The following is a 25000-nucleotide window of genomic DNA, read 5'->3' on the forward strand; positions in this document are numbered from 1 at the left end:
GACTAGTCGATAAGACCAAAGACTAGTCGATAAGACCAAAGACTAGTCGATAAGACGAAAGCAGTGTGCCGACGTTGCTAACGCACTTGAAAAGGCATCACGCGAGTGTGAACATCACTACTACATGCCGTTGGCATTTAAACAGACCTTTGCTGGTAATTCTGATCGGGCCAACGCAATAACGAAAGCAATTGGTGTTTTTATAGCAGCTGATCTACGACCATACTCGGTTGTTGACAAGCTGGGATTGGTAATGCTGCACTGTAATCCATAGTTATTTATTTATATTTTTCATTATATTTTATTATGTGATATTGGTTTGAGACTGAGAGTATTTTATTTAGTGGAGAACTTTGCAGCAGTAGTTTTCTTATTCTTTTTTTATTTTATATATATTTTATTTATTATATTTTATTAAAAAAGTGTTTTAAAAAGTGTAAACAAATTGTTAAAAAAAGTTTATAGTAATAAACAACCTGCAGTTTAATGTTTGCATTTCTTTCCCTTAATGTACCGAAAATGAACCGAACCGTGACTTTAAAACCCAGGTACGTACCGAACCGTGATTTTTGCGTACCGTTACACCCCTAGTATATATTTGTTATTTATTTTTGGTATAGTGCTTAACAAGCATGATTTAATTTTGCCCAGTTGTGGCCTGTTGAGGTGTTGTGTTATTTGTATGGATCCACTATATAAACATAATATCTACATACATGGCTTTTGATTGGAGGCTAGTCTCACTTTGTCCCACAGCAACATTAAAATAGTTTAGATTTGTGTACATTGTTTCTGTTAATAATGTATTGTATTAAGTGTCCATTTCATTATAATATTCAGATTTATCATAAATAATGCATTTTATTTTAACATGTATTTTAAGTTCCATTAAAGAGGGGTGGAGGTGGGGTTACATTTGAGCATTTCAAAATTTACTTGAAAGTAACGCAATAGTTACTTTCTGAAGTAACTAGTTACTTTCATAATTTGTAACTGAATAACTAATTTAGTTACTTTTTGGAAGAAGTAACTAGTAACTGTAACTAATTACTTTTTAAAAGTAACTTGCCCAACACTGGTGATCAGCCACTCACTTCCCCTCTGACTGAACTTACCGTTGTGGTGCAGAATGTGTGAGGCAATCTGTGTGAGCTGCTGTCTGAGGAAGGATAGGTTGGTCTGAATGATATCCACTCCCTCTTGCACTGTCACTGTGGCCTAGACACAAATCACACACAACTAACTTATTATCCATCATTACACACAGCACAGTACATTAAATGGACTGCAGCGGTCCGCATGAGGTTTGTGTGTTAAGAGGTTGTCCTTACAAAGCTCTCAGCGATGTACTCCTCCAGGCCGTTGATTAGCTCCTCAGCTGCTGTCTGCAGAGATGACAATGTGTCAAAGTCTTTACTGTGAAAAATCCAATGAACAAATCAACAGATCCAAACCGTACACAACACTGTCAACATCAGAACTGAGAAACCAGGCATATGTGTGGACAGTTAGAAAACAGGTGTCGCATCAGGGTGCCATGAAACAGGATGAAATACTGGACATAAAAACTTGACAATAACTAAACTGTTTGCTAAAAGCTAATTAAATAAGTATGTTTTCTTGTGTCCCGATGTTATAAAGCAGTATTCCTCAGAGTTGTCCGCAGACCCCTGCTGGTCCCTGAGTAGATTTGGTAAAATATTATGTTTGGAATTTTAAAATTCAAAACAGTATCTCACGGCACAAACGTTCCTATTGGTTGCCAGGCTGAGGTGGGTGTGGCTTACCTGCATTACCACAGCTGCTATGTTTTTTTTTAAGTTTATTTTTTTTATTTTTTTCCCTTTATTAGACAGTGCCAGTGGATAGACAGAAAAGGGGGAGAGAGACGGGGGATGACAGGCAGCAAAGGGCAGCAGGTCGGATTCGAACCCGCGCCGCTGCAAAGGACTCAGCCTACATGGGACGAACGCTGTTACTGGGTGAGCTAGAGGCCGCCCCACAGCTGTGGTGTTTACAAAAGCGGAAGCTGAGGAGACTGTGAGAACAGTCGAGGAAGAAGGCGTGTTTCTGAATGTCGTTAATGTTAATGTCCACGTCTTAAATGTCTACAAATGAACGATCCGGAGCACTGACTCGAGGCTGATCAGCGCCGGACCGAGGACTGAGCTGTTCGAAAGACTGAGTGAAGTGGCAGCGGAGCCAAGGCACAGGTAGGCCCATGCACTTAACCTGTAGCCTGGGAAACCAAGTGTTTAGCTCTGTATATTCAAATGCACTGGCAGCCAAGCTTTGGAAGCCCCTAGACACGTAACGATAACATCAAGTTTCCCCAGAGTTGTGGTAATGCCGTGACAACAGTGTTTCTCAAACTGTCTGCCAGCAACTCCAAAGCCTGTATATCGAGTGAGGAGCACATACGTGTTGTTTTTAATATTAAATAAACTCAGTAAAATTAATGTAAATTCAAACACTCAAAATCATAATTTGAAATGGCTGTTTTTTCTGGGTTGTCGGACTTCAGCAATGAAGCCGACCGTTTTGCGACAATGCTGCCTCCAATTTACGTCACAAATGATCAGTGTGACATTTTAAGGAAATACAGAGGAATAAAGTTTACTACGGTTACTGTCAACTGACGAGATGGACTGATGGCTTCCCTGATGTCTCAGCATAAGCAGCACCATTCCTCCTCATTAAGTTGGCTTTAAATTTGGCTCTAATGTTTTGGCAGTTAGGTGGTCCGTGAGTTTTTGTTTTATTGGGTAAATGGTCCTTGGTTGTAAAAAGTTTGAGAAACACTATATATAGTATCATGAACAATCAAGCAACTCTCTCGACAGTACTTACAGCTATGTTTGCATCAGTGGGCTCTCTGCCCTGCAGGTAGTGTTCGGTGAAGAAAGCAGTGAGCTGGGGCTGAATGTGGCTCAGAGGCTGGGCGTTCCCATGAAGCAGCAGCACCATGTCCACCATAGAGAAACTCTGACACAGCAGGGACAGCAGCTCACCAAAGAATCCTGCCGGGATGAGAGCCAGTTTATCAGTATATCAAGAACTATCATGGGAAATGGTCTGAACTGTCAATGGTAAACTTCATTAAGAATTCATTCTGAGAACGTGTTAGGATGTTGATAGGTGTTCAATGTTTTGGACTGAACAGGTTGGTGTTGACTAAAAGCTGAAGTTACATTCATTCTCCTATTTTGTGACTCCAACGCATTTTCATACACTGGTTTGTATGATATTGTACGAAAACTTATGCACAACAATATCTTACAATATCCTACGAAATTAGGTGACCACCGGGCAGTCACGTGACGACACGTAACGAGGTTACCGTGAGGTGATGGTCCTCTTGGGGGCCGTTGCAGTTGAGTTTAGCTGACAAAAAGGGGCTGTTATACACAGTTAGGTTAAGGCACCAAAAGACTTGTTAAGATTAGAAAAAAGATTGTGGTTTGGGTTAAATACCAGTCTCCCTAAGTAGTAGTCCTGAGACACGAACACTCGATTCCTGGGTGAAAGTCTTGTGGTATCCCCTTAACTTTTTCTGGCACACAAACTCTGCTCCCCTAGCTTGAAAGCCCTGTGTTTTAGGAGCCAAACATCCACCCAGACCTCCTTCCTACTAGACCAGAGCACTCTTATAAAGCGGCAGCCAATGTGCTGCTGACAGTAACAAATACGTGGAGTACATACATTCAGTACAGTGCTTTTCTTTTCTTAGCTGTATGAATGCTTCATGAGAACAACCTGTTGACTCACCCACAGCATCCCCAGAGCCAGGAGTGAACAGGTTGCTGCTCTGGGACAGTCTCTGGATGAACTGGGCGATGCTCTCTCCACTGCCCTGCTGTGCCCCCAGAGAGCTCATCATGGTGGACAGCACTCCCTGCACAATGCCGGTGAACAGCTCCGGGCTCAGAGAGTCTCCGCCTGCACCGCTGCCGGCCTGGGGTGGGGTAGTAGCGGTGGACTGAGGGGGGATTGGGGCACCAGGACCACTGGCAGGGGGCTGGGCAGAAAGAACAAAACACATTTAAATCCATAAACTCAACAAGGTAATGGCTCTGTTCAGCTGCAAACAAACCTGCACACATCAAGACCATTTTTTAAGCACCGGTGTGAAGTCTGACATGCCCCGGAAGAAGCCAGGCACCCCCGGCAGTGTCACAGTGATGGAGGGAGCTGGTCCAGATCCCTCTGCTCCTCCCAGCAGAGAGCCCAGGAGCTGGGCCAGATTACCCTCAGGACTGCCCTCTGCTGGCTGGCCTACGGAGGTCGTACGGGTGGTGTGGGTAGAGGGAGGGGGAGGAGATAGGGTGGAGGAATCAGACGAGGAGGAGGTAGAGAAGGAGGACTGAGAGCTGGTCGAAAAGGAAGCAGGCATTGGATCACCTGGAGGAGTTACAAAAAAAGCACAAAATAAAGTATAGAATGATGGATTTCTGAGGTCATACTGATATTGATATTCTGAGTTATAAAATTAGATATCAACATTAACTAACAATCCTGATACGGATCCCTGAGTTTATTTATTTATTCTTTATGAATTGTGACCGAGAACAGCAACAATTTAGAAAGAAATCAACCTGTCAATGCTCTCTGGTGGACAGACTGAGATGGAGAAGCTGTTCCTAAATAACCTCAAACCTGGTATGACAATTCTGTAGAGAAATGTCTTGTAACCTATTGGTCAACGTATATCTGCAATAAGTTAATATCGACCTTGCCAATTTATCGGTCTAGCTCTAAAAATCAGTAGTTTGACATTTGATTTGCTGTAAAAGTTACGTGATTATTTTATGGTAATGCAGAACAGATATTACAAAATCAATCTGCACTTTACATGTGCATTTCCACACAATATAATGGAACAGACAACAACAATGAGTCAATGTCACTGTGAGGGATTTGAGCTTGTTAGCCACTGACCTGGCTGGCCCGGCATCAGGAGCTGTCCGACCAGACCGCTGATCATCTGGGTGAGAGAGGAGGGGGCCGCAGCTGTGCCCTGCTCACAGAGAATAACAAGCACAATGGTTTATTCATCTGTATTATACTATACACTGTAGGACGTAGCTAGAGCTGCAACAATTAGTTGATTAGTAGATCGATTGAAGATTTATTGACAACTTAGTTCTTCTGAGTCATTTATTAAAAACGGTAAATTTGTTTTTGTTTTTCAACCTGGACCCTATGTTCCTATGTTTTTGTGTCTACGTAACTGATGGGAACAATCTCTGAAATTAGTCCAGTATTAAGTAAGAAACATGTTGCAATGTAACATGAATGGGCAATGCACATTATTCAAAGTGTCTGACTACATCATGGAAAAAGATTTGTACAGAGAGGCCTTTTTGTCAAAGACCTTTAACTAAAAGGTCCATCTCTGTAGGGATCCTTTCCATAATGTTGTCAGACTCTTAGAATATTAATCTGAGTCTGTCAGCGGCAAAAACAGAACTTTTAGTGGATGAAATTGACGATACACATTTGCCCCATAGGATTACATTGCAGCCCGGTTCGCAGCTGCTGGTTAAAGAATTCTCGTTCAATAACGGACCAATTTCAAAGATTCTTGTTCACATTAGTCACTTAGACACTAGTCTGGATCAATTCATTCACCGGACAACCGCCACATGTTCCACCGGATGCCCCTCCGCTTGCAAAGCTCGGTTAGTTTCAGGAAACAACAACAAAACGCTCACGTTACTGTATTGTGGGAACAGTTAACTTCATTTAAATTGTATTAGGATTGGGCGATATGACCTAAAAATAAAATCCCAGATTTTTTCCAAAAAAATCCGATTTAAGATTTAAATCGATTTTTTCTCCCCCTACTTAAAATCAATCTGCAGATGACAAAGAAATTGTTCAAAACAAGTTTTAACTTTATTTTGTTTTGACTCACACATGGGGCATGTATAGCATTATGATTATTCATGCCAATTTTGTGGAAATATAAATTGGTTTGAGTGTTTTCCCTTTTTTTGGATGGGGGGTGCTATATATTCAACAACAAACAAACGGATGCGTGAGATAAAGCTGTTTTCACACATACAGGTAATTCACTTCTCGTTCCTCGCTAAAAGTTCAAATCATTTTAACGTTATTGCGTAACCTTGCCCCTATTTTCAGTTGCTGAGTAACGTACATTAACATCCCATGGTCTCTTGAATGTAGCATACCTGTAGCAAGCTCCTTCGTAGTAACTAGCGGTAGAAACAAACGTCAAAGAGGAGCTCCGTGCTACAGAGTGGCGACTGCTAGTTGTTTAAGCCGCTACAGACCTCTGTCACAGCTCGGTCGTATCAGCGGCATTTAGTAGATGTGTTGGGTTCAGTTATCCGAGAATAGGTGACTCTCAGCCGGGGACAGAGCACCGTGAGCTGCCGGTCATTTCGGCGGAGATTACGGATAAGTAAGTAATGAAACGACTAGTTAAGAAAAGAATTAATGTTAGTCCCTGTCGCTGCCATGTTGTTTGTGTATCTCTATGTATCTCTATGGCAAACGCGCGGGGCGAGGGCTGAGCCCGTTCGGAGCTATGGGAGCCCAGAGGGGAGCGTCGGCGGATGTTAAGGAGAAAATCGATTTTCATTTTAACAAATCGACATTAACTACACATTCCAGTTAATCGTTAAAATCGATTTATCGCCCAGGCCTAAATTGTATGTTGTTTGTTTTTTTATGTTATTTGTTGATTGTTGGAGCAGGCAATGCAAGAACATTTTCTGTGTGAACAGACGATAAAGTTTTATCTTATCTTATGTGGTGTTTTCTTTTGCTGGGGTGCAAAAACAAGTTCCTTCCTGAGACTATTTTGCCGAGCCACCGTCGCTGTGTCTGGAGCTTAGCGTCGCCCAAGACGATTGTCTATTGTCATTCTTCTATCCTGCAATGTACAGTATGTGTGGAGGCTTACTCCACAGCACTGTGGGGATAGAGCTGAAAATGCGAGACCACTTAGACACCAATGCATGAAAAAAAAACGAAATAACCCTTCAACATCTTAACACGATAGTAGATTTAATGTCTTTGCATTTTGGACTGTTACTTGGACAAAAGACATTTAATGACATTACCATGGACTCCAGAAAAATTTGGGCTCTAGCCATTTTTAACTGTTTTCTGATGTTCTATCAACCAAACAATTAATCGAATAATCAAGAAAATAACTTTTAGATTAATCCAATATGAACATCTTTGGTTGCAGCTCTAGACATTGCTAAGTCTCCACTACCCATCCACTTTGTGTTGGTGTTACCTGTCCTGGCTGCTGAGCAGCTGTGGGGACTGTGGCCCTCAGGTTGATGGTGGTTCCCCTGGTTCCCACAGGCTGAGGAATGCTGGGGGAGAAGGAGGGTCTGGTGATGACAACCCTTGCCTGAGCAGGGTGGGGGGGCTGTGCTGGGTGGCCTGCTGAAGCTGCAGTGGCCATGGCAGCAGCTTGCTGGGAGATCTGCTGCACAATGGCCTGCATGAACTCAGGGGGCAGTCCTGAATACAGAGAGAGGTTTGTCCTGAAAAACAGGTCTTTGAGAGTGTCCACAAAAAGTTCTTCTGGCCCAAAGTGTCCAAAAATGAATTACTGCAACTGCAAGGAGCTAGCAGCTATTACCATAGCAACAAACTACGGGATCACAGAGCAGGACTCACCAGGCTGTCCGGTCCCTGTGTTGTTTGGCTGTCCTGGCACCTGAGACCCAGCAGCTGCCTCACCTGTTCAACACAACAAGAGAAGAAATTCATGAGTCAGTGGCGGTTCTAAGGGGGAAGGAGGGGGTGGGGCAGTGCTCCCGTAATATTAAGCTTGGCCCCTATGGCGTTATATATGTGTCACATTCCTGAGCGAGTAATTGTATGTTTTGAGCACAGAGAACTATATTTCGCAAGCGCATTACATTGCATTTTGAACAGAAATGTACACTCGCAAAAAACAATTCAGTTTGAGTAAACAAAAACCTATCTCGTGCACAATAAATGTATTTGCATGTCTTTCTCTGCTCGCAGGTAGACGCTGCTGCGCTCCGGTCATGTCTCCCTCGCTCTCAACCTCTTCTCTCTACGCGCTCAACTCTAGACACGCTCGCTCAGATTTTCACAGCGTTACAAGTGTGCCACAAAACCAACCAATCGCAGAATCAAAAGGTCAATTCTGATTGGCTGTTCGTCTCCAATTAGATCGCAAGTAGCAGGAAACAAAAATGTAGGAGGAACCGTCTTTTTCAGTTTACACCTGTTGGTACAGCAAATACTGATTACAGTTGAGCTGTTCGACTAATGTTACTGGATTAAAACACATTTCAGTCAGTATTTTGTATTATTGACTTATATCACAGAAATGTCTTAATATTTGTGTGTACTATAACGCCGTTGTTTTCTTTGACTTATATCTCCTTGTGTGTTTAATGTTAATTTGACTCATCCTTCACAAGCAATCTAGCTAGCTCACACACTGCAGCCGACATGTCATCTGAACAGGCCTCGCAGCACTGTAACTAGCTAAGTTAGCTAGGTCTCGCAATGCGAGACTGAACAGCAGTAGACCTGTCACACTATAGCCACATGTAGCTAAGTAGTTTTTAATACTTTGGTTACATTACCGTATTTTATTAACCTGAATTATGTTGCTATATTAGCTTGCGAAGGAGCTATCCGTTGCTAACGCTAATTTATCTCAAAAAGCAGAAACGTTAGCTAACTACTGCCAAGATATGATTTCACTAGAGACCAGAGAGGTGTTGTAAGACTCGTCAAGTGTTGTCATGTGTTTACGCTGTCTTACAATGAAACCATATCTTGGCAGTAACATTAGTTAGCTACTGCTTTTTGACATAAATTAGCTAGCTAACTTTAGCGTTAGCAACGGATAGCTACTTTGCAAGCCAATAAAATATAGCCTTGGCTAACAGAATTAAGGTTAATAAAACACGATAACTATGTAACCAGTATTACAAACTTCTTACAAGTGGCTGGATTGTGACATTTTAGGTGTGTTCGGATGAATACGTTGGATGCATAGCTGGACTTTATCCATGCTGGGCTAATGTTAGATTGCTTGTGAAGGATGACGTTAGTCACACACGGAGATATGTAATTCAAACAACGGTATTGTGATTAACACAACTATTAAGGCATGTCGGTCAATAATATAAAATACTGTAGATCAGTGCTTTCCAACCCTTCTGGTCTGAGTTTCCCCCCACAGCCCTGTCATATAAACTTACATACCCCGCCCTATCAATTCCCAATGTATTCACACTATTTATCATATTAAAGTGAATATTCTTACATTTTCATGCAATTGAACTGTAAACATTTAGGTTGGTTTGGTCAGACATTCTACTAGCTAGCTAGGCCTTTTACTTGAAGTGTGGTTAATGTTTCAAAATTCATCCATTACTTTTAGCTAATCATTTCAACTGTTAGTTAAGCCAGTAGGCCACTTTTAGCTGTTTATTTCTACCATTGATTACTTCGCTATATATTTAAACATATGTGTTGAGCTGTTTTAGCTGATATATTGTTTTAAATCAATCATAATTCAATTATTTTAATTAGTTAAGCTACTCCACAATCTTTCCAAGTACCCACTGGCTACAGCAGAGATAACCCTTGCTGGGGCATCACGGCAGGTGTTGCGTCAAAGACTGTTTCCCTGTAGATGTCTTTCCTGCTACTTGCGATCTAATTGGAGATGAACAGCCAATCAGAATTGACCTTTTGATTCTGCGATTGGTTGGTTTTGTGGCACACTTGTAACGCTGTAAAAATCTGAGCGAGCGTGTCTAGAGTTGAGCGCGTAGAGAGAAGAGGTTGAGAGCGAGGGAGACATGACCGGAGCGCAGCAGCGTCTACCTGCGAGCAGAGAAAGACATGCAAATACATTTATTGTGCACGAAATAGGTTTTTGTTTACTCAAACTGAATTATTTTTTGCGGGTGTACATTTCTGTTCAAAATGCAATGTAATGCGCTTGCAAAATATAGTTCTCTGTGCTCAAAACATACAATTACTCGCTCAGGAATGTGACGCATATATAACGCCATAGGCCCCCCCTATCTGCCAACATTACTGTCTTTAAAAGGCTGTGGCATCTGAATAAAAACTGGTTCTATGGGTACCTTCTAGTCTTCCCTTTACAGACAAGCCCACTTATTATTAATCCCATGCAGTTTGTGGCAAAAACCATGCAGTTTTCTCATGCAGTACAAATGTGTTACTTTTGCCTATTCTACAATGGTGTATTTAAATATTTCTGCATACTGAGGTCCCTAAACACTTTTGATTTGCCTAAATTGGGTCTGACTAGGAAAGCTGAGCCTCCTGTGGTTGCAATTAGAGCTTAGATGGGGCCCAAAAAATCAAGCCCGACCCTACCCGAGCCTGTGCACGTTGCGTCCGAGCCCGGCCCGACACATTAACTGTAATTATGAGCCAGAGCCTGATTTAAACCCGACAATTTTTTAATAGGCTACGTGGGCCGTTATAACTGAGGTTCTCAACTACAATTCTGAGTTGTTTGAACTACAGAAATCTGTTAAGAAATTATCTTAATAAATACAGGTAATGCAACAAGGACGAAGCATGTACACTGCACTGTTTGTTTATTCAGACTGGAATGGATCGCAAATGGATCTGAATGAAGAAACCTAAAAAAAACTCGACCCTATAAGCTCCCTCAGCTGAATAGTGAGGGGAACAGATCAAGACATCAACATAATCAAAGACCTGGAACTATATAGGAGACTTTCTGGTCTCATCACCTAATTAATACTGTCCTTCACCACGGTCTCATCACCTAATTAATACTGTTCTTCACCACGGTCTCCATCACCTAATTAATACTGTCCTTCACCACGGTCTCCATCACCTAATCAATACTGTCCTTCACCACGATCTCATCACCTAATTAATACTGTCTCCATCACCTAATTAATACTGTCTCCATCACCTAATTAATACTGTCCTTCATCACGGTCTCCAACACCTAATCAATACTGTCCTTCACCACGATCTCATCACCTAATTAATACTGTCTCCATCACCTAATTAATACTGTCTCCATCACCTAATTAATACTGTCCTTCATCACGGTCTCCATCACATAATTAATACTGTCCTTCACCACGGTCTCATCACCTAATTAATACTGTCCTTCACCACGGTCTCCATCACCTAATTAATACTGTCCCCATCACCTAATTAATACTGTCCTTCACCACGGTCTCATCACCTAATTAATACCGTCCTTCACCACGGTCTCATCACCTGATTAATACTGTCCTTCACCACGGTCTCCATCACCTAATTAATACTGTCCTTCACCACGGTCTCATCACCTAATTAATACTGTCCTTCACCACGGTCTCATCACCTAATTAATACTGTCCTTCACCACGGTCTCCATCACCTAATTAATACTGTCCTTCACAACGGTCTCTGTCACCTAATTAATACTGTCCTTCACCACGGTCTCATCACCTAATTAATACTGTCTCCATCACCTAATTAATACTGTCCTTCACCACGGTCTCATCACCTAATTAATACTGTCCTTCACCACGGTCTCCATCACCTAATTAATACTGTCCTTCACCACGGTCTCTGTCACCTAATTAATACTGTCCTTCACCACAGTCTCCATCACCTAATTAATACTGTCCTTCACCACGGTCTCATCACCTAATTAATACTGTCCTTCACCACTATCTCATCACCTAATTAATACTGTCCTTCACCACGGTCTCCATCACCTAATTAATACTGTCTCCATCACCTAATTAATACTGTGCTTCACCACGGTCTCATCACCTAATTAATACTGTCCTTCACCACGGTCTCATCATCTAATTAATACTGTCCTTCACCACGGTCTCCATCACCTAATCAATACTGTCCTTCACCACGGTCTCATCACCTAATTAATACCGTCCTTCACCACGGTCTCCATCACCTAATTAATACTGTCCTTCACCACGGTCTCCATCACCTAATTAATACTGTCCTTCACCACGGTCTCCATCACCTAATCAATACTGTCCTTCACCACGGTCTCATCACCTAATTAATACTGTCTCCATCACCTAATTAACACTGTCTTTCATCACGGTCTCCATCACATAATTAATACTGTCCTTCACCACGGTCTCATCACCTAATTAATACTGTCCTTCACCACGGTCTCATCACCTAATTAATACTGTCCTTCACCACGGTCTCCATCACCTAATTAATACTGTCCTTCACCACGGTCTCTGTCACCTAATTAATACTGTCCTTCATCACGGTCTCATCACCTAATTAATACTGTCCTTCACCACGGTCTCATCACCTAATTAATACTGTCCTTCACCACGGTCTCCATCATCTAATTAATACTGTCCTTCACCACGGTCTCCATCACCTAATTAATACTGTCCTTCACCACGGTCTCCATCACCTAATCAATACTGTCCTTCACCACGGTCTCCATCACCTAATTAATACTGTCCTTCACCACGGTCTCCATCACCTAATTAATACTGTCCTTCACCACGGTCTCCATCACCTAATTAATACTGTCTTTCACCACGATCTCATCACCTAATTAATACTGTCCTTCACCACGGTCTCATCACCTAATTAATACTGTCTCCATCACCTAATTAATACTGTCCTTCATCACGGTCTCCATCACATAATTAATACTGTCCTTCACCACGGTCTCATCACCTAATTAATACTGTCCTTCACCACGGTCTCATCACCTAATTAATACTGTCCTTCACCACGGTCTCCATCACCTAATTAATACTGTCCTTCACCATGGTCTCTGTCACCTAATTAATACTGTCCTTCCCAACGGTCTCCGTCACCTAATTAATACTGTCCTTCACCATGGTCTCATCACCTAATTAATACTGTCCTTCACCACGGTCTCATCACCTAATTAATACTGTCCTTCACCACGGTCTCCATCACCTAATTAATACTGTCCTTCACCACGGTCTCCATCACCTAATCAATACTGTCCTTCACCACGGTCTCCATCACCTAATTAATACTGTCCTTCACCACGGTCTCCATCACCTAATCAATACTGCCCTTCACCACGGTCTCCATCACCTAATTAATACTGTCCTTCACCACGGTCTCATCACCTAATTAATACTGTCTCCATCACCTAATTAATACTGTCCTTCACCACGGTCTCTGTCACCTAATTAATACGGTCCTTCACCACAGTCTCTGTCACCTAATTAATACTGTCCTTCACCACGGTCTCTGTCACCTAATTAATACTGTCCTTCACCACGATCTCATCACCTAATTAATACTGTCTCCATCACCTAATTAATACTGTCCTTCACCACGGTCTCCATCACCTAATTAATACTGTCCTTCACCACGGTCTCCATCACCTAATTAATACTGTCCTTCACCACGGTCTCCGTCACCTAATCAATACTGCCCTTCACCACGGTCTCATCACCTAATTAATACTGTCCTTCACCACGGTCTCATCATCTAATTAATACTGTCCTTCACCACGGTCTCCATCACCTAATTAATACTGTCCTTCACCACGGTCTCCATCACCTAATTAATACTGTCCTTCACCACGGTCTCCATCACCTAATCAATACTGTCCTTCACCACGGTCTCCATCACCTAATCAATACTGTCCTTCACCACGGTCTCCATCACCTAATTAATACTGTCCTTCACCACGGTCTCCATCACCTAATTAATACTGTCCTTCACCACGGTCTCCATCACCTAATTAATACTGTCCTTCACCACGGTCTCCATCACCTAATCAATACTGTCCTTCACCACGGTCTCCATCACCTAATTAATACTGTCCTTCACCACGGTCTCCATCACCTAATTAATACTGTCCTTCACCACGGTCTCCATCACCTAATTAATACTGTCCTTCACCACGGTCTCATCACCTAATTAATACTGTCCTTGACCACGGTCTCCATCACCTAATTAATACTGTCTCCATCACCTAATTAATACTGTCCTTCACCACGGTCTCATCACCTAATTAATACTGTCCTTCACCACGGTCTCATCACCTAATTAATACTGTCCTTCACCACGGTCTCATCACCTAATTAATACTGTCCTTCACCACGGTCTCATCACCTAATTAATACTGTCCTTCACCACGGTCTCCATCACCTAATTAATACCGTCCTTCACCACAGTCTCTGTCACCTAATTAATACTGTCCTTCACCACGGTCTCTGTCACCTAATTAATACTGTCCTTCACCACGGTCTCCGTCACCTAATTAATACTGTCCTTCACCACGGTCTCCGTCACCTAATTAATACTGTCCTTCACCACAGTCTCCATCACCTAATTAATACTGTCCTTCACCACGATCTCATCACCTAATTAATACTGTCCTTCACCAAGGTCTCCATCACCTAATTAATACTGTCCTTCACCACGGTCTCCATCACCTAATTAATACTGTCCTTCACCACGATCTCATCACCTAATTAATACTGTCCTTCACCACGGTCTCATCACCTAATTAATACTGTCTCCATCACCTAATTAATACTGTCCTTCATCACGGTCTCCATCACATAATTAATACTGTCCTTCACCACGGTCTCATCACCTAATTAATACTGTCCTTCACCACGGTCTCATCACCTAATTAATACTGTCCTTCACCACGGTCTCCATCACCTAATTAATACTGTCCTTCACCATGGTCTCTGTCACCTAATTAATACTGTCCTTCCCAACGGTCTCCGTCACCTAATTAATACTGTCCTTCACCATGGTCTCATCACCTAATTAATACTGTCCTTCACCACGGTCTCATCACCTAATTAATACTGTCCTTCACCACGGTCTCCATCACCTAATTAATACTGTCCTTCACCACGGTCTCCATCACCTAATCAATACTGTCCTTCACCACGGTCTCCATCACCTAATTAATACTGTCCTTCACCACGGTCTCCATCACCTAATTAATACTGTCCTTCACCACGGTCTCATCACCTAATTAATACTGTCTCCATCACCTAATTAATACTGTCCTTCACCACGGTCTCTGTCACCTAATTAATACTGTCCTTCACCACAGTCTCTGTCACCTAATTAATACTGTCCTTCACCACGGTCTCTGTCACCTAATTAATACTGTCCTTCACCACGATCTCATCACCTAATTAATACTGTCTCCATCACCTAATTAATACTGTCCTTCACCACGGTCTCCATCACCTAATTAATACTGTCCTTCACCACGGTCTCCATCACCTAATTAATACTGTCCTTCACCACGGTCTCATCACCTAATTAATACTGTCCTTCACCACGGTCTCCATCACCTAATTAATACCGTCCTTCACCACAGTCTCTGTCACCTAATTAATACTGTCCTTCACCACGGTCTCTGTCACCTAATTAATACTGTCCTTCACCACGGTCTCCGTCACCTAATTAATACTGTCCTTCACCACGGTCTCCGTCACCTAATTAATACTGTCCTTCACCACAGTCTCCATCACCTAATTAATACTGTCCTTCACCACGATCTCATCACCTAATTAATACTGTCCTTCACCAAGGTCTCCATCACCTAATTAATACTGTCCTTCACCACGGTCTCCATCACCTAATTAATACTGTCCTTCACCACGATCTCATCACCTAATTAATACTGTCCTTCACCACGGTCTCATCACCTAATTAATACTGTCTCCATCACCTAATTAATACTGTCCTTCATCACGGTCTCCATCACATAATTAATACTGTCCTTCACCACGGTCTCATCACCTAATTAATACTGTCCTTCACCACGGTCTCATCACCTAATTAATACTGTCCTTCACCACGGTCTCCATCACCTAATTAATACTGTCCTTCACCATGGTCTCTGTCACCTAATTAATACTGTCCTTCCCAACGGTCTCCGTCACCTAATTAATACTGTCCTTCACCATGGTCTCATCACCTAATTAATACTGTCCTTCACCACGGTCTCATCACCTAATTAATACTGTCCTTCACCACGGTCTCCATCACCTAATTAATACTGTCCTTCACCACGGTCTCCATCACCTAATCAATACTGTCCTTCACCACGGTCTCCATCACCTAATTAATACTGTCCTTCACCACGGTCTCCATCACCTAATCAATACTGCCCTTCACCACGGTCTCCATCACCTAATTAATACTGTCCTTCACCACGGTCTCATCACCTAATTAATACTGTCTCCATCACCTAATTAATACTGTCCTTCACCACGGTCTCTGTCACCTAATTAATACTGTCCTTCACCACAGTCTCTGTCACCTAATTAATACTGTCCTTCACCACGGTCTCTGTCACCTAATTAATACTGTCCTTCACCACGATCTCATCACCTAATTAATACTGTCTCCATCACCTAATTAATACTGTCCTTCACCACGGTCTCCATCACCTAATTAATACTGTCCTTCACCACGGTCTCCATCACCTAATTAATACTGTCCTTCACCACGGTCTCCGTCACCTAATCAATACTGTCCTTCACCACGGTCTCCATCACCTAATTAATACTGTCCTTCACCATGGTCTCATCACCTAATTAATACTGTCCTTCACCACGGTCTCATCACCTAATTAATACTGTCCTTCACCACGGTCTCCATCACCTAATTAATACTGTCCTTCACCACGGTCTCCATCACCTAATCAATACTGTCCTTCACCACGGTCTCCATCACCTAATTAATACTGTCCTTCACCACGGTCTCCATCACCTAATCAATACTGCCCTTCACCACGGTCTCCATCACCTAATTAATACTGTCCTTCACCACGGTCTCATCACCTAATTAATACTGTCTCCATCACCTAATTAATACTGTCCTTCACCACGGTCTCTGTCACCTAATTAATACTGTCCTTCACCACAGTCTCTGTCACCTAATTAATACTGTCCTTCACCACGGTCTCTGTCACCTAATTAATACTGTCCTTCACCACGATCTCATCACCTAATTAATACTGTCTCCATCACCTAATTAATACTGTCCTTCACCACGGTCTCCATCACCTAATTAATACTGTCCTTCACCACGGTCTCCATCACCTAATTAATACTGTCCTTCACCACGGTCTCCGTCACCTAATCAATACTGTCCTTCACCACGGTCTCATCACCTAATTAATACTGTCCTTCACCACGGTCTCCATCACCTAATCAATACTGTCCTTCACCACGGTCTCATCACCTAATTAATAGTCTCCATCACCTAATTAACACTGTCTTTCATCACGGTCTCCATCACATAATTAATACTGTCCTTCACCACGGTCTCATCACCTAATTAATACTGTCCTTCACCACGGTCTCATCACCTAATTAATACTGTCCTTCACCACGGTCTCCATCACCTAATTAATACTGTCCTTCACCACGGTCTCTGTCACCTAATTAATACTGTCCTTCATCACGGTCTCATCACCTAATTAATACTGTCCTTCACCACGGTCTCATCACCTAATTAATACTGTCCTTCACCACGGTCTCCATCACCTAATTAATACTGTCCTTCACCACGGTCTCCATCACCTAATCAATACTGTCCTTCACCACGGTCTCCATCACCTAATTAATACTGTCCTTCACCACGGTCTCCATCACCTAATTAATACTGTCCTTCACCACGGTCTCCATCACCTAATTAATACTGTCCTTCACCACGATCTCATCACCTAATTAATACTGTCCTTCACCACGGTCTCATCACCTAATTAATACTGTCTCCATCACCTAATTAATACTGTCCTTCATCACGGTCTCCATCACATAATTAATACTGTCCTTCACCACGGTCTCATCACCTAATTAATACTGTCCTTCACCACGGTCTCATCACCTAATTAATACTGTCCTTCACCACGGTCTCCATCACCTAATTAATACTGTCCTTCACCATGGTCTCTGTCACCTAATTAATACTGTCCTTCCCAACGGTCTCCGTCACCTAATTAATACTGTCCTTCACCATGGTCTCATCACCTAATTAATACTGTCCTTCACCACGGTCTCATCACCTAATTAATACTGTCCTTCACCACGGTCTCCATCACCTAATTAATACTGTCCTTCACCACGGTCTCCATCACCTAATCAATACTGTCCTTCACCACGGTCTCCATCACCTAATTAATACTGTCCTTCACCACGGTCTCCATCACCTAATCAATACTGCCCTTCACCACGGTCTCCATCACCTAATTAATACTGTCCTTCACCACGGTCTCATCACCTAATTAATACTGTCTCCATCACCTAATTAATACTGTCCTTCACCACGGTCTCTGTCACCTAATTAATACTGTCCTTCACCACAGTCTCTGTCACCTAATTAATACTGTCCTTCACCACGGTCTCTGTCACCTAATTAATACTGTCCTTCACCACGATCTCATCACCTAATTAATACTGTCTCCATCACCTAATTAATACTGTCCTTCACCACGGTCTCCATCACCTAATTAATACTGTCCTTCACCATGGTCTCATCACCTAATTAATACTGTCCTTCACCACGGTCTCATCACCTAATTAATACTGTCCTTCACCACGGTCTCCATCACCTAATTAATACTGTCCTTCACCACGGTCTCCATCACCTAATCAATACTGTCCTTCACCACGGTCTCCATCACCTAATTAATACTGTCCTTCACCACGGTCTCCATCACCTAATCAATACTGCCCTTCACCACGGTCTCCATCACCTAATTAATACTGTCCTTCACCACGGTCTCATCACCTAATTAATACTGTCTCCATCACCTAATTAATACTGTCCTTCACCACGGTCTCTGTCACCTAATTAATACTGTCCTTCACCACAGTCTCTGTCACCTAATTAATACTGTCCTTCACCACGGTCTCTGTCACCTAATTAATACTGTCCTTCACCACGATCTCATCACCTAATTAATACTGTCTCCATCACCTAATTAATACTGTCCTTCACCACGGTCTCCATCACCTAATTAATACTGTCCTTCACCACGGTCTCCATCACCTAATTAATACTGTCCTTCACCACGGTCTCCGTCACCTAATCAATACTGTCCTTCACCACGGTCTCATCACCTAATTAATACTGTCCTTCACCACGGTCTCATCATCTAATTAATACTGTCCTTCACCACGGTCTCCATCACCTAATTAATACTGTCCTTCACCACGGTCTCCATTACCTAATTAATACTGTCCTTCACCACGGTCTCCATCACCTAATCAATACTGTCCTTCACCACGGTCTCCATCACCTAATCAATACTGTCCTTCACCACGGTCTCCATCACCTAATTAATACTGTCCTTCACCACGGTCTCCATCACCTAATTAATACTGTCCTTCACCACGGTCTCCATCACCTAATTAATACTGTCCTTCACCACGGTCTCCATCACCTAATCAATACTGTCCTTCACCACGGTCTCCATCACCTAATTAATACTGTCCTTCACCACGGTCTCCATCACCTAATTAATACTGTCCTTCACCACGGTCTCATCACCTAATTAATACTGTCCTTGACCACGGTCTCCATCACCTAATTAATACTGTCTCCATCACCTAATTAATACTGTCCTTCACCACGGTCTCATCACCTAATTAATACTGTCCTTCACCACGGTCTCATCACCTAATTAATACGGTCCTTCACCACGGTCTCATCACCTAATTAATACTGTCCTTCACCACGGTCTCCATCACCTAATTAATACCGTCCTTCACCACAGTCTCTGTCACCTAATTAATACTGTCCTTCACCACGGTCTCTGTCACCTAATTAATACTGTCCTTCACCACGGTCTCCATCACCTAATTAATACTGTCCTTCACCACGGTCTCCGTCACCTAATTAATACTGTCCTTCACCACGGTCTCCGTCACCTAATTAATACTGTCCTTCACCACAGTCTCCATCACCTAATTAATACTGTCCTTCACCACGATCTCATCACCTAATTAATACTGTCCTTCACCACGGTCTCCATCACCTAATTAATACTGTCCTTCACCACGGTCTCCATCACCTAATTAATACTGTCCTTCACCACGATCTCATCACCTAATTAATACTGTCCTTCACCACGGTCTCATCACCTAATTAATACTGTCTCCATCACCTAATTAATACTGTCCTTCATCACGGTCTCCATCACATAATTAATACTGTCCTTCACCACGGTCTCATCACCTAATTAATACTGTCCTTCACCACGGTCTCATCACCTAATTAATACTGTCCTTCACCACGGTCTCCATCACCTAATTAATACTGTCCTTCACCATGGTCTCTGTCACCTAATTAATACTGTCCTTCACCACGGTCTCCGTCACCTAATTAATACTGTCCTTCACCATGGTCTCATCACCTAATTAATACTGTCCTTCACCACGGTCTCATCACCTAATTAATACTGTCCTTCACCACGGTCTCCATCACCTAATTAATACTGTCCTTCACCACGGTCTCCATCACCTAATCAATACTGTCCTTCACCACGGTCTCCATCACCTAATTAATACTGTCCTTCACCACGGTCTCCATCACCTAATCAATACTGCCCTTCACCACGGTCTCCATCACCTAATTAATACTGTCCTTCACCACGGTCTCATCACCTAATTAATACTGTCTCCATCACCTAATTAATACTGTCCTTCACCACGGTCTCTGTCACCTAATTAATACTGTCCTTCACCACAGTCTCTGTCACCTAATTAATACTGTCCTTCACCACGGTCTCTGTCACCTAATTAATACTGTCCTTCACCACGATCTCATCACCTAATTAATACTGTCTCCATCACCTAATTAATACTGTCCTTCACCACGGTCTCCATCACCTAATTAATACTGTCCTTCACCACGGTCTCCGTCACCTAATCAATACTGTCCTTCACCACGGTCTCCATCACCTAATTAATACTGTCCTTCACCATGGTCTCATCACCTAATTAATACTGTCCTTCACCCCGGTCTCATCACCTAATTAATACTGTCCTTCACCACGGTCTCCATCACCTAATTAATACTGTCCTTCACCACGGTCTCCATCACCTAATCAATACTGTCCTTCACCACGGTCTCCATCACCTAATTAATACTGTCCTTCACCACGGTCTCCATCACCTAATCAATACTGCCCTTCACCACGGTCTCCATCACCTAATTAATACTGTCCTTCACCACGGTCTCATCACCTAATTAATACTGTCTCCATCACCTAATTAATACTGTCCTTCACCACGGTCTCTGTCACCTAATTAATACTGTCCTTCACCACAGTCTCTGTCACCTAATTAATACTGTCCTTCACCACGGTCTCTGTCACCTAATTAATACTGTCCTTCACCACGATCTCATCACCTAATTAATACTGTCTCCATCACCTAATTAATACTGTCCTTCACCACGGTCTCCATCACCTAATTAATACTGTCCTTCACCACGGTCTCCATCACCTAATTAATACTGTCCTTCACCACGGTCTCCGTCACCTAATCAATACTGTCCTTCACCACGGTCTCATCACCTAATTAATACTGTCCTTCACCACGGTCTCATCATCTAATTAATACTGTCCTTCACCACGGTCTCCATCACCTAATTAATACTGTCCTTCACCACGGTCTCCATTACCTAATTAATACTGTCCTTCACCACGGTCTCCATCACCTAATCAATACTGTCCTTCACCACGGTCTCCATCACCTAATCAATACTGTCCTTCACCACGGTCTCCATCACCTAATTAATACTGTCCTTCACCACGGTCTCCATCACCTAATTAATACTGTCCTTCACCACGGTCTCCATCACCTAATCAATACTGTCCTTCACCACGGTCTCCATCACCTAATTAATACTGTCCTTCACCACGGTCTCCATCACCTAATTAATACTGTCCTTCACCACGGTCTCCATCACCTAATTAATACTGTCCTTCACCACGGTCTCATCACCTAATTAATACTGTCCTTGACCACGGTCTCCATCACCTAATTAATACTGTCTCCATCACCTAATTAATACTGTCCTTCACCACGGTCTCATCACCTAATTAATACTGTCCTTCACCATGGTCTCATCACCTAATTAATACTGTCCTTCACCACGGTCTCATCACCTAATTAATACTGTCCTTCACCACGGTCTCATCACCTAATTAATACTGTCCTTCACCACGGTCTCCATCACCTAATTAATACCGTCCTTCACCACAGTCTCTGTCACCTAATTAATACTGTCCTTCACCACGGTCTCTGTCACCTAATTAATACTGTCCTTCACCACGGTCTCCATCACCTAATTAATACTGTCCTTCACCACGGTCTCCGTCACCTAATTAATACTGTCCTTCACCACGGTCTCCGTCACCTAATTAATACTGTCCTTCACCACAGTCTCCATCACCTAATTAATACTGTCCTTCACCACGATCTCATCACCTAATTAATACTGTCCTTCACCACCGTCTCCATCACCTAATTAATACTGTCCTTCACCACGGTCTCATCACCTAATTAATACCGTCCTTCACCACGGTCTCCATCACCTAATTAATACCGTCCTTCACCACAGTCTCATCACCTAATTAATACCATCCTTCACCACGGTCTCCATCACCTAATTAATACTGTCCTTCACCACGGTCTCCGTCACCTAATTAATACTGTCCTTCACCACGGTCTCCATCACCTAATTAATACCGTCCTTCACCACGGTCTCATCACCTAATTAATACTGTCCTTCACCACGGTCTCCATCACCTAATTAATACTGTCCTTCACCACGGTTTCCGTCACCTAATTAATACTGTCCTTCACCACGGTCTCCATCACCTAATTAATACTGTCCTTCACCACGGTCTGCATGCTGACACACTGGCCGACAACAGTGCTGCAGACGGGAGAGACACAATGTAGCCCAGTTTACCTCATACTCAAGTCAGGTCAGGACATCCACCCAGAGCTACGGGAGAAGCTGGAGAGGCATAGCTTTCTCCCCACCGAATAAGACTAAAAAAGTCATGATTAAAAAAACACAAATGCTTGATCAAGGGCCCGGACCGAGGATAGTGGCGGAAAATATTCGGGTCCGGTTCAGGCTCGGGCAGAGAATCTAAACTCTAGTTGCAATAAGCCCTTTTTTTTTTTTTTCTTTTTTACGTGTGATTATGTTAGTCCCCATAGTAGCCATTTTACAGCAGGGAGACCATTTTTTTTCTTTAAACTTGACCTCACTGTTTAAAATGAGCTGTCGGACCAGAGGTTACTGAATATTCTCCATGGCAGCACACACACCATCAATGTTCATCTGCATCATGACGACAGGCTCCATGGTCTGGTGGGTGATCCGGATGACTCGGGGTCCTCCCTGTCCTTGGTGATGAGCGGTCCCATGTGACTGAAGAGGAGGAGCCTGGCCTGTAGCCAGCTGATCTGACGGCTCATGTCCTTCTGCTGCCTGTCTCCCGTTAGAAGTCATGGTCACTGTTGTCCCTAAGTTAATCTGGAAGACAAAGATGTATTCACGCCAATGTCCAGTACCAACTCATGTAAACAACAGACATCATAATGTTAAAGGCAGGGTTGGTAATGTAGAAAAGCTAGACAGGTTTGAAAGTAGCATCTCCTCGTGGCTCCGTCTAACCCCTGCCCCTTTAAGACCCGTTCTGACGGTAAAGATTTCTAAAGACTTATGTGCGACTTTTGGATGTTCACTGACGCGCAGTTTTCCTTGGATCAGGGTGGCACATAAATCATGGTTGCAGCTGCCGCCGTGGTCCTGCCCTGCTACGCCCTGCTATGCCCTACAATGCCCTGAACTACTACAACTATCATTTCTAGTCATAGTTCCATCTTTATTGTTGCTATATTTGCCACCGTTCATCACACCCCCAACTGGCATCGGCAGACGCACGTCCACCAAGAGCCTGGGTCTGTCCCAGGTTTCTTCATAAAAGGGAGTTTTTCATCACTGTCGCACTAAATGCTTGCTCTTGGGGGAATTAAAATTGTTGGGTCTTTGTAAATTATAGCGTGAGATCTGTAAAGTGTCTTGAGATAACTCTTGTTATGATTTGATACTATAAATAAAATTGAAAATTTACAGATGAAAAATGTGTTTTAGATTATTTTGCTGTTATATGAACATGTGGAATGCAAAATCACAAGAGGTAACATAATCCTTTTTTTTTAAGATAATTCAGTATCAGGACTTCACTTAACTTTGTTAAGCTAATGCTAGCTTGTGTAAGGTAAAGTGTTTTTATTTAAAGCGTAACTGTCGCCAAAATACAACCTAGGGTCCTTTTGTGAATGTACCTGAGTCAAACTTTCGTTTAAAAGCATATTTAGGACGGAATCGCCACTTTTAAGATTCACCGTATTCTGGTTTTTGGGTCAAATGGCCTTTTGAATGTGAGTGCTAGGGGCACTACTATGCTAGCCTCAAAATAGCTATTTTTAAAACACTAAGAAGGCTCGACACAACATGAGACTTTGCTCCAAGTATCACCAGGAGCTCTACATCTTAACTCCAGCATTGACAACATTGGTTGTGTACCCAGAGTTTACTAAAAAGAAAGGTTTTAACAACTCACTGTAGCTGTTCCGGTTTCCGTCTATTGAGCCAGTCAGAAATAGTCGAGGGAGGAGAGTAAAGATGGAAAGCTCCAAAAGCTTAGTTCCATATAAATGCACGGATAATTCGTTGTTTTGTCGTTAGTGAAACACAATATTGACCTTGTAGTTGAAAAAGGAGCCTCGTATAAGAATGACATTTCCTCCTATGGAGTCCGTTCATTCGCATTCAGAGATCGCCTATTCTGGACTTGGAAAATGGCGGATAGTGTAAACAACAACTGCTAACGTGAGTTGTTAAAACCTTTTTTAGTAAACTCTGGGTACACAAACAATGTTGTCAAGTC

General features: G+C 42.7%; 1 protein-coding gene across 3 annotated transcripts in view; it reads right to left on the reverse strand.

Annotated features, from left to right (window-relative positions):
* Positions 1 to 25000, reverse strand: part of bag6l (BCL2 associated athanogene 6, like) — a 61668-nt gene that overhangs the window by 15251 nt on the left and 21417 nt on the right. Inside the window, exons 10-18 of one of the 3 annotated variants that reach the window (XM_035993465.1) lie at positions 23373 to 23580; positions 7666 to 7728; positions 7274 to 7506; positions 4939 to 5017; positions 4124 to 4401; positions 3769 to 4018; positions 2851 to 3020; positions 1332 to 1385; positions 1116 to 1218 (exon numbers count right to left, since the gene is read on the reverse strand). In XM_035993465.1, the coding sequence (XP_035849358.1) occupies positions 1116 to 1218; positions 1332 to 1385; positions 2851 to 3020; positions 3769 to 4018; positions 4124 to 4401; positions 4939 to 5017; positions 7274 to 7506; positions 7666 to 7728; positions 23373 to 23580 (1438 nt within the window). Of the gene's footprint in view, positions 1 to 1115; positions 1219 to 1331; positions 1386 to 2850; positions 3024 to 3768; positions 4019 to 4123; positions 4402 to 4938; positions 5018 to 7273; positions 7507 to 7665; positions 7729 to 23371; positions 23581 to 25000 lie in introns of all 3 variants that reach the window. The other 2 variants (XM_035993464.1, XM_035993466.1) reach the window with 2 other exon arrangements.

Source organism: Sander lucioperca, chromosome 16 (genome assembly GCF_008315115.2).
Source record: "Sander lucioperca isolate FBNREF2018 chromosome 16, SLUC_FBN_1.2, whole genome shotgun sequence".
Classification (NCBI taxonomy): domain Eukaryota; kingdom Metazoa; phylum Chordata; class Actinopteri; order Perciformes; family Percidae; genus Sander; species Sander lucioperca.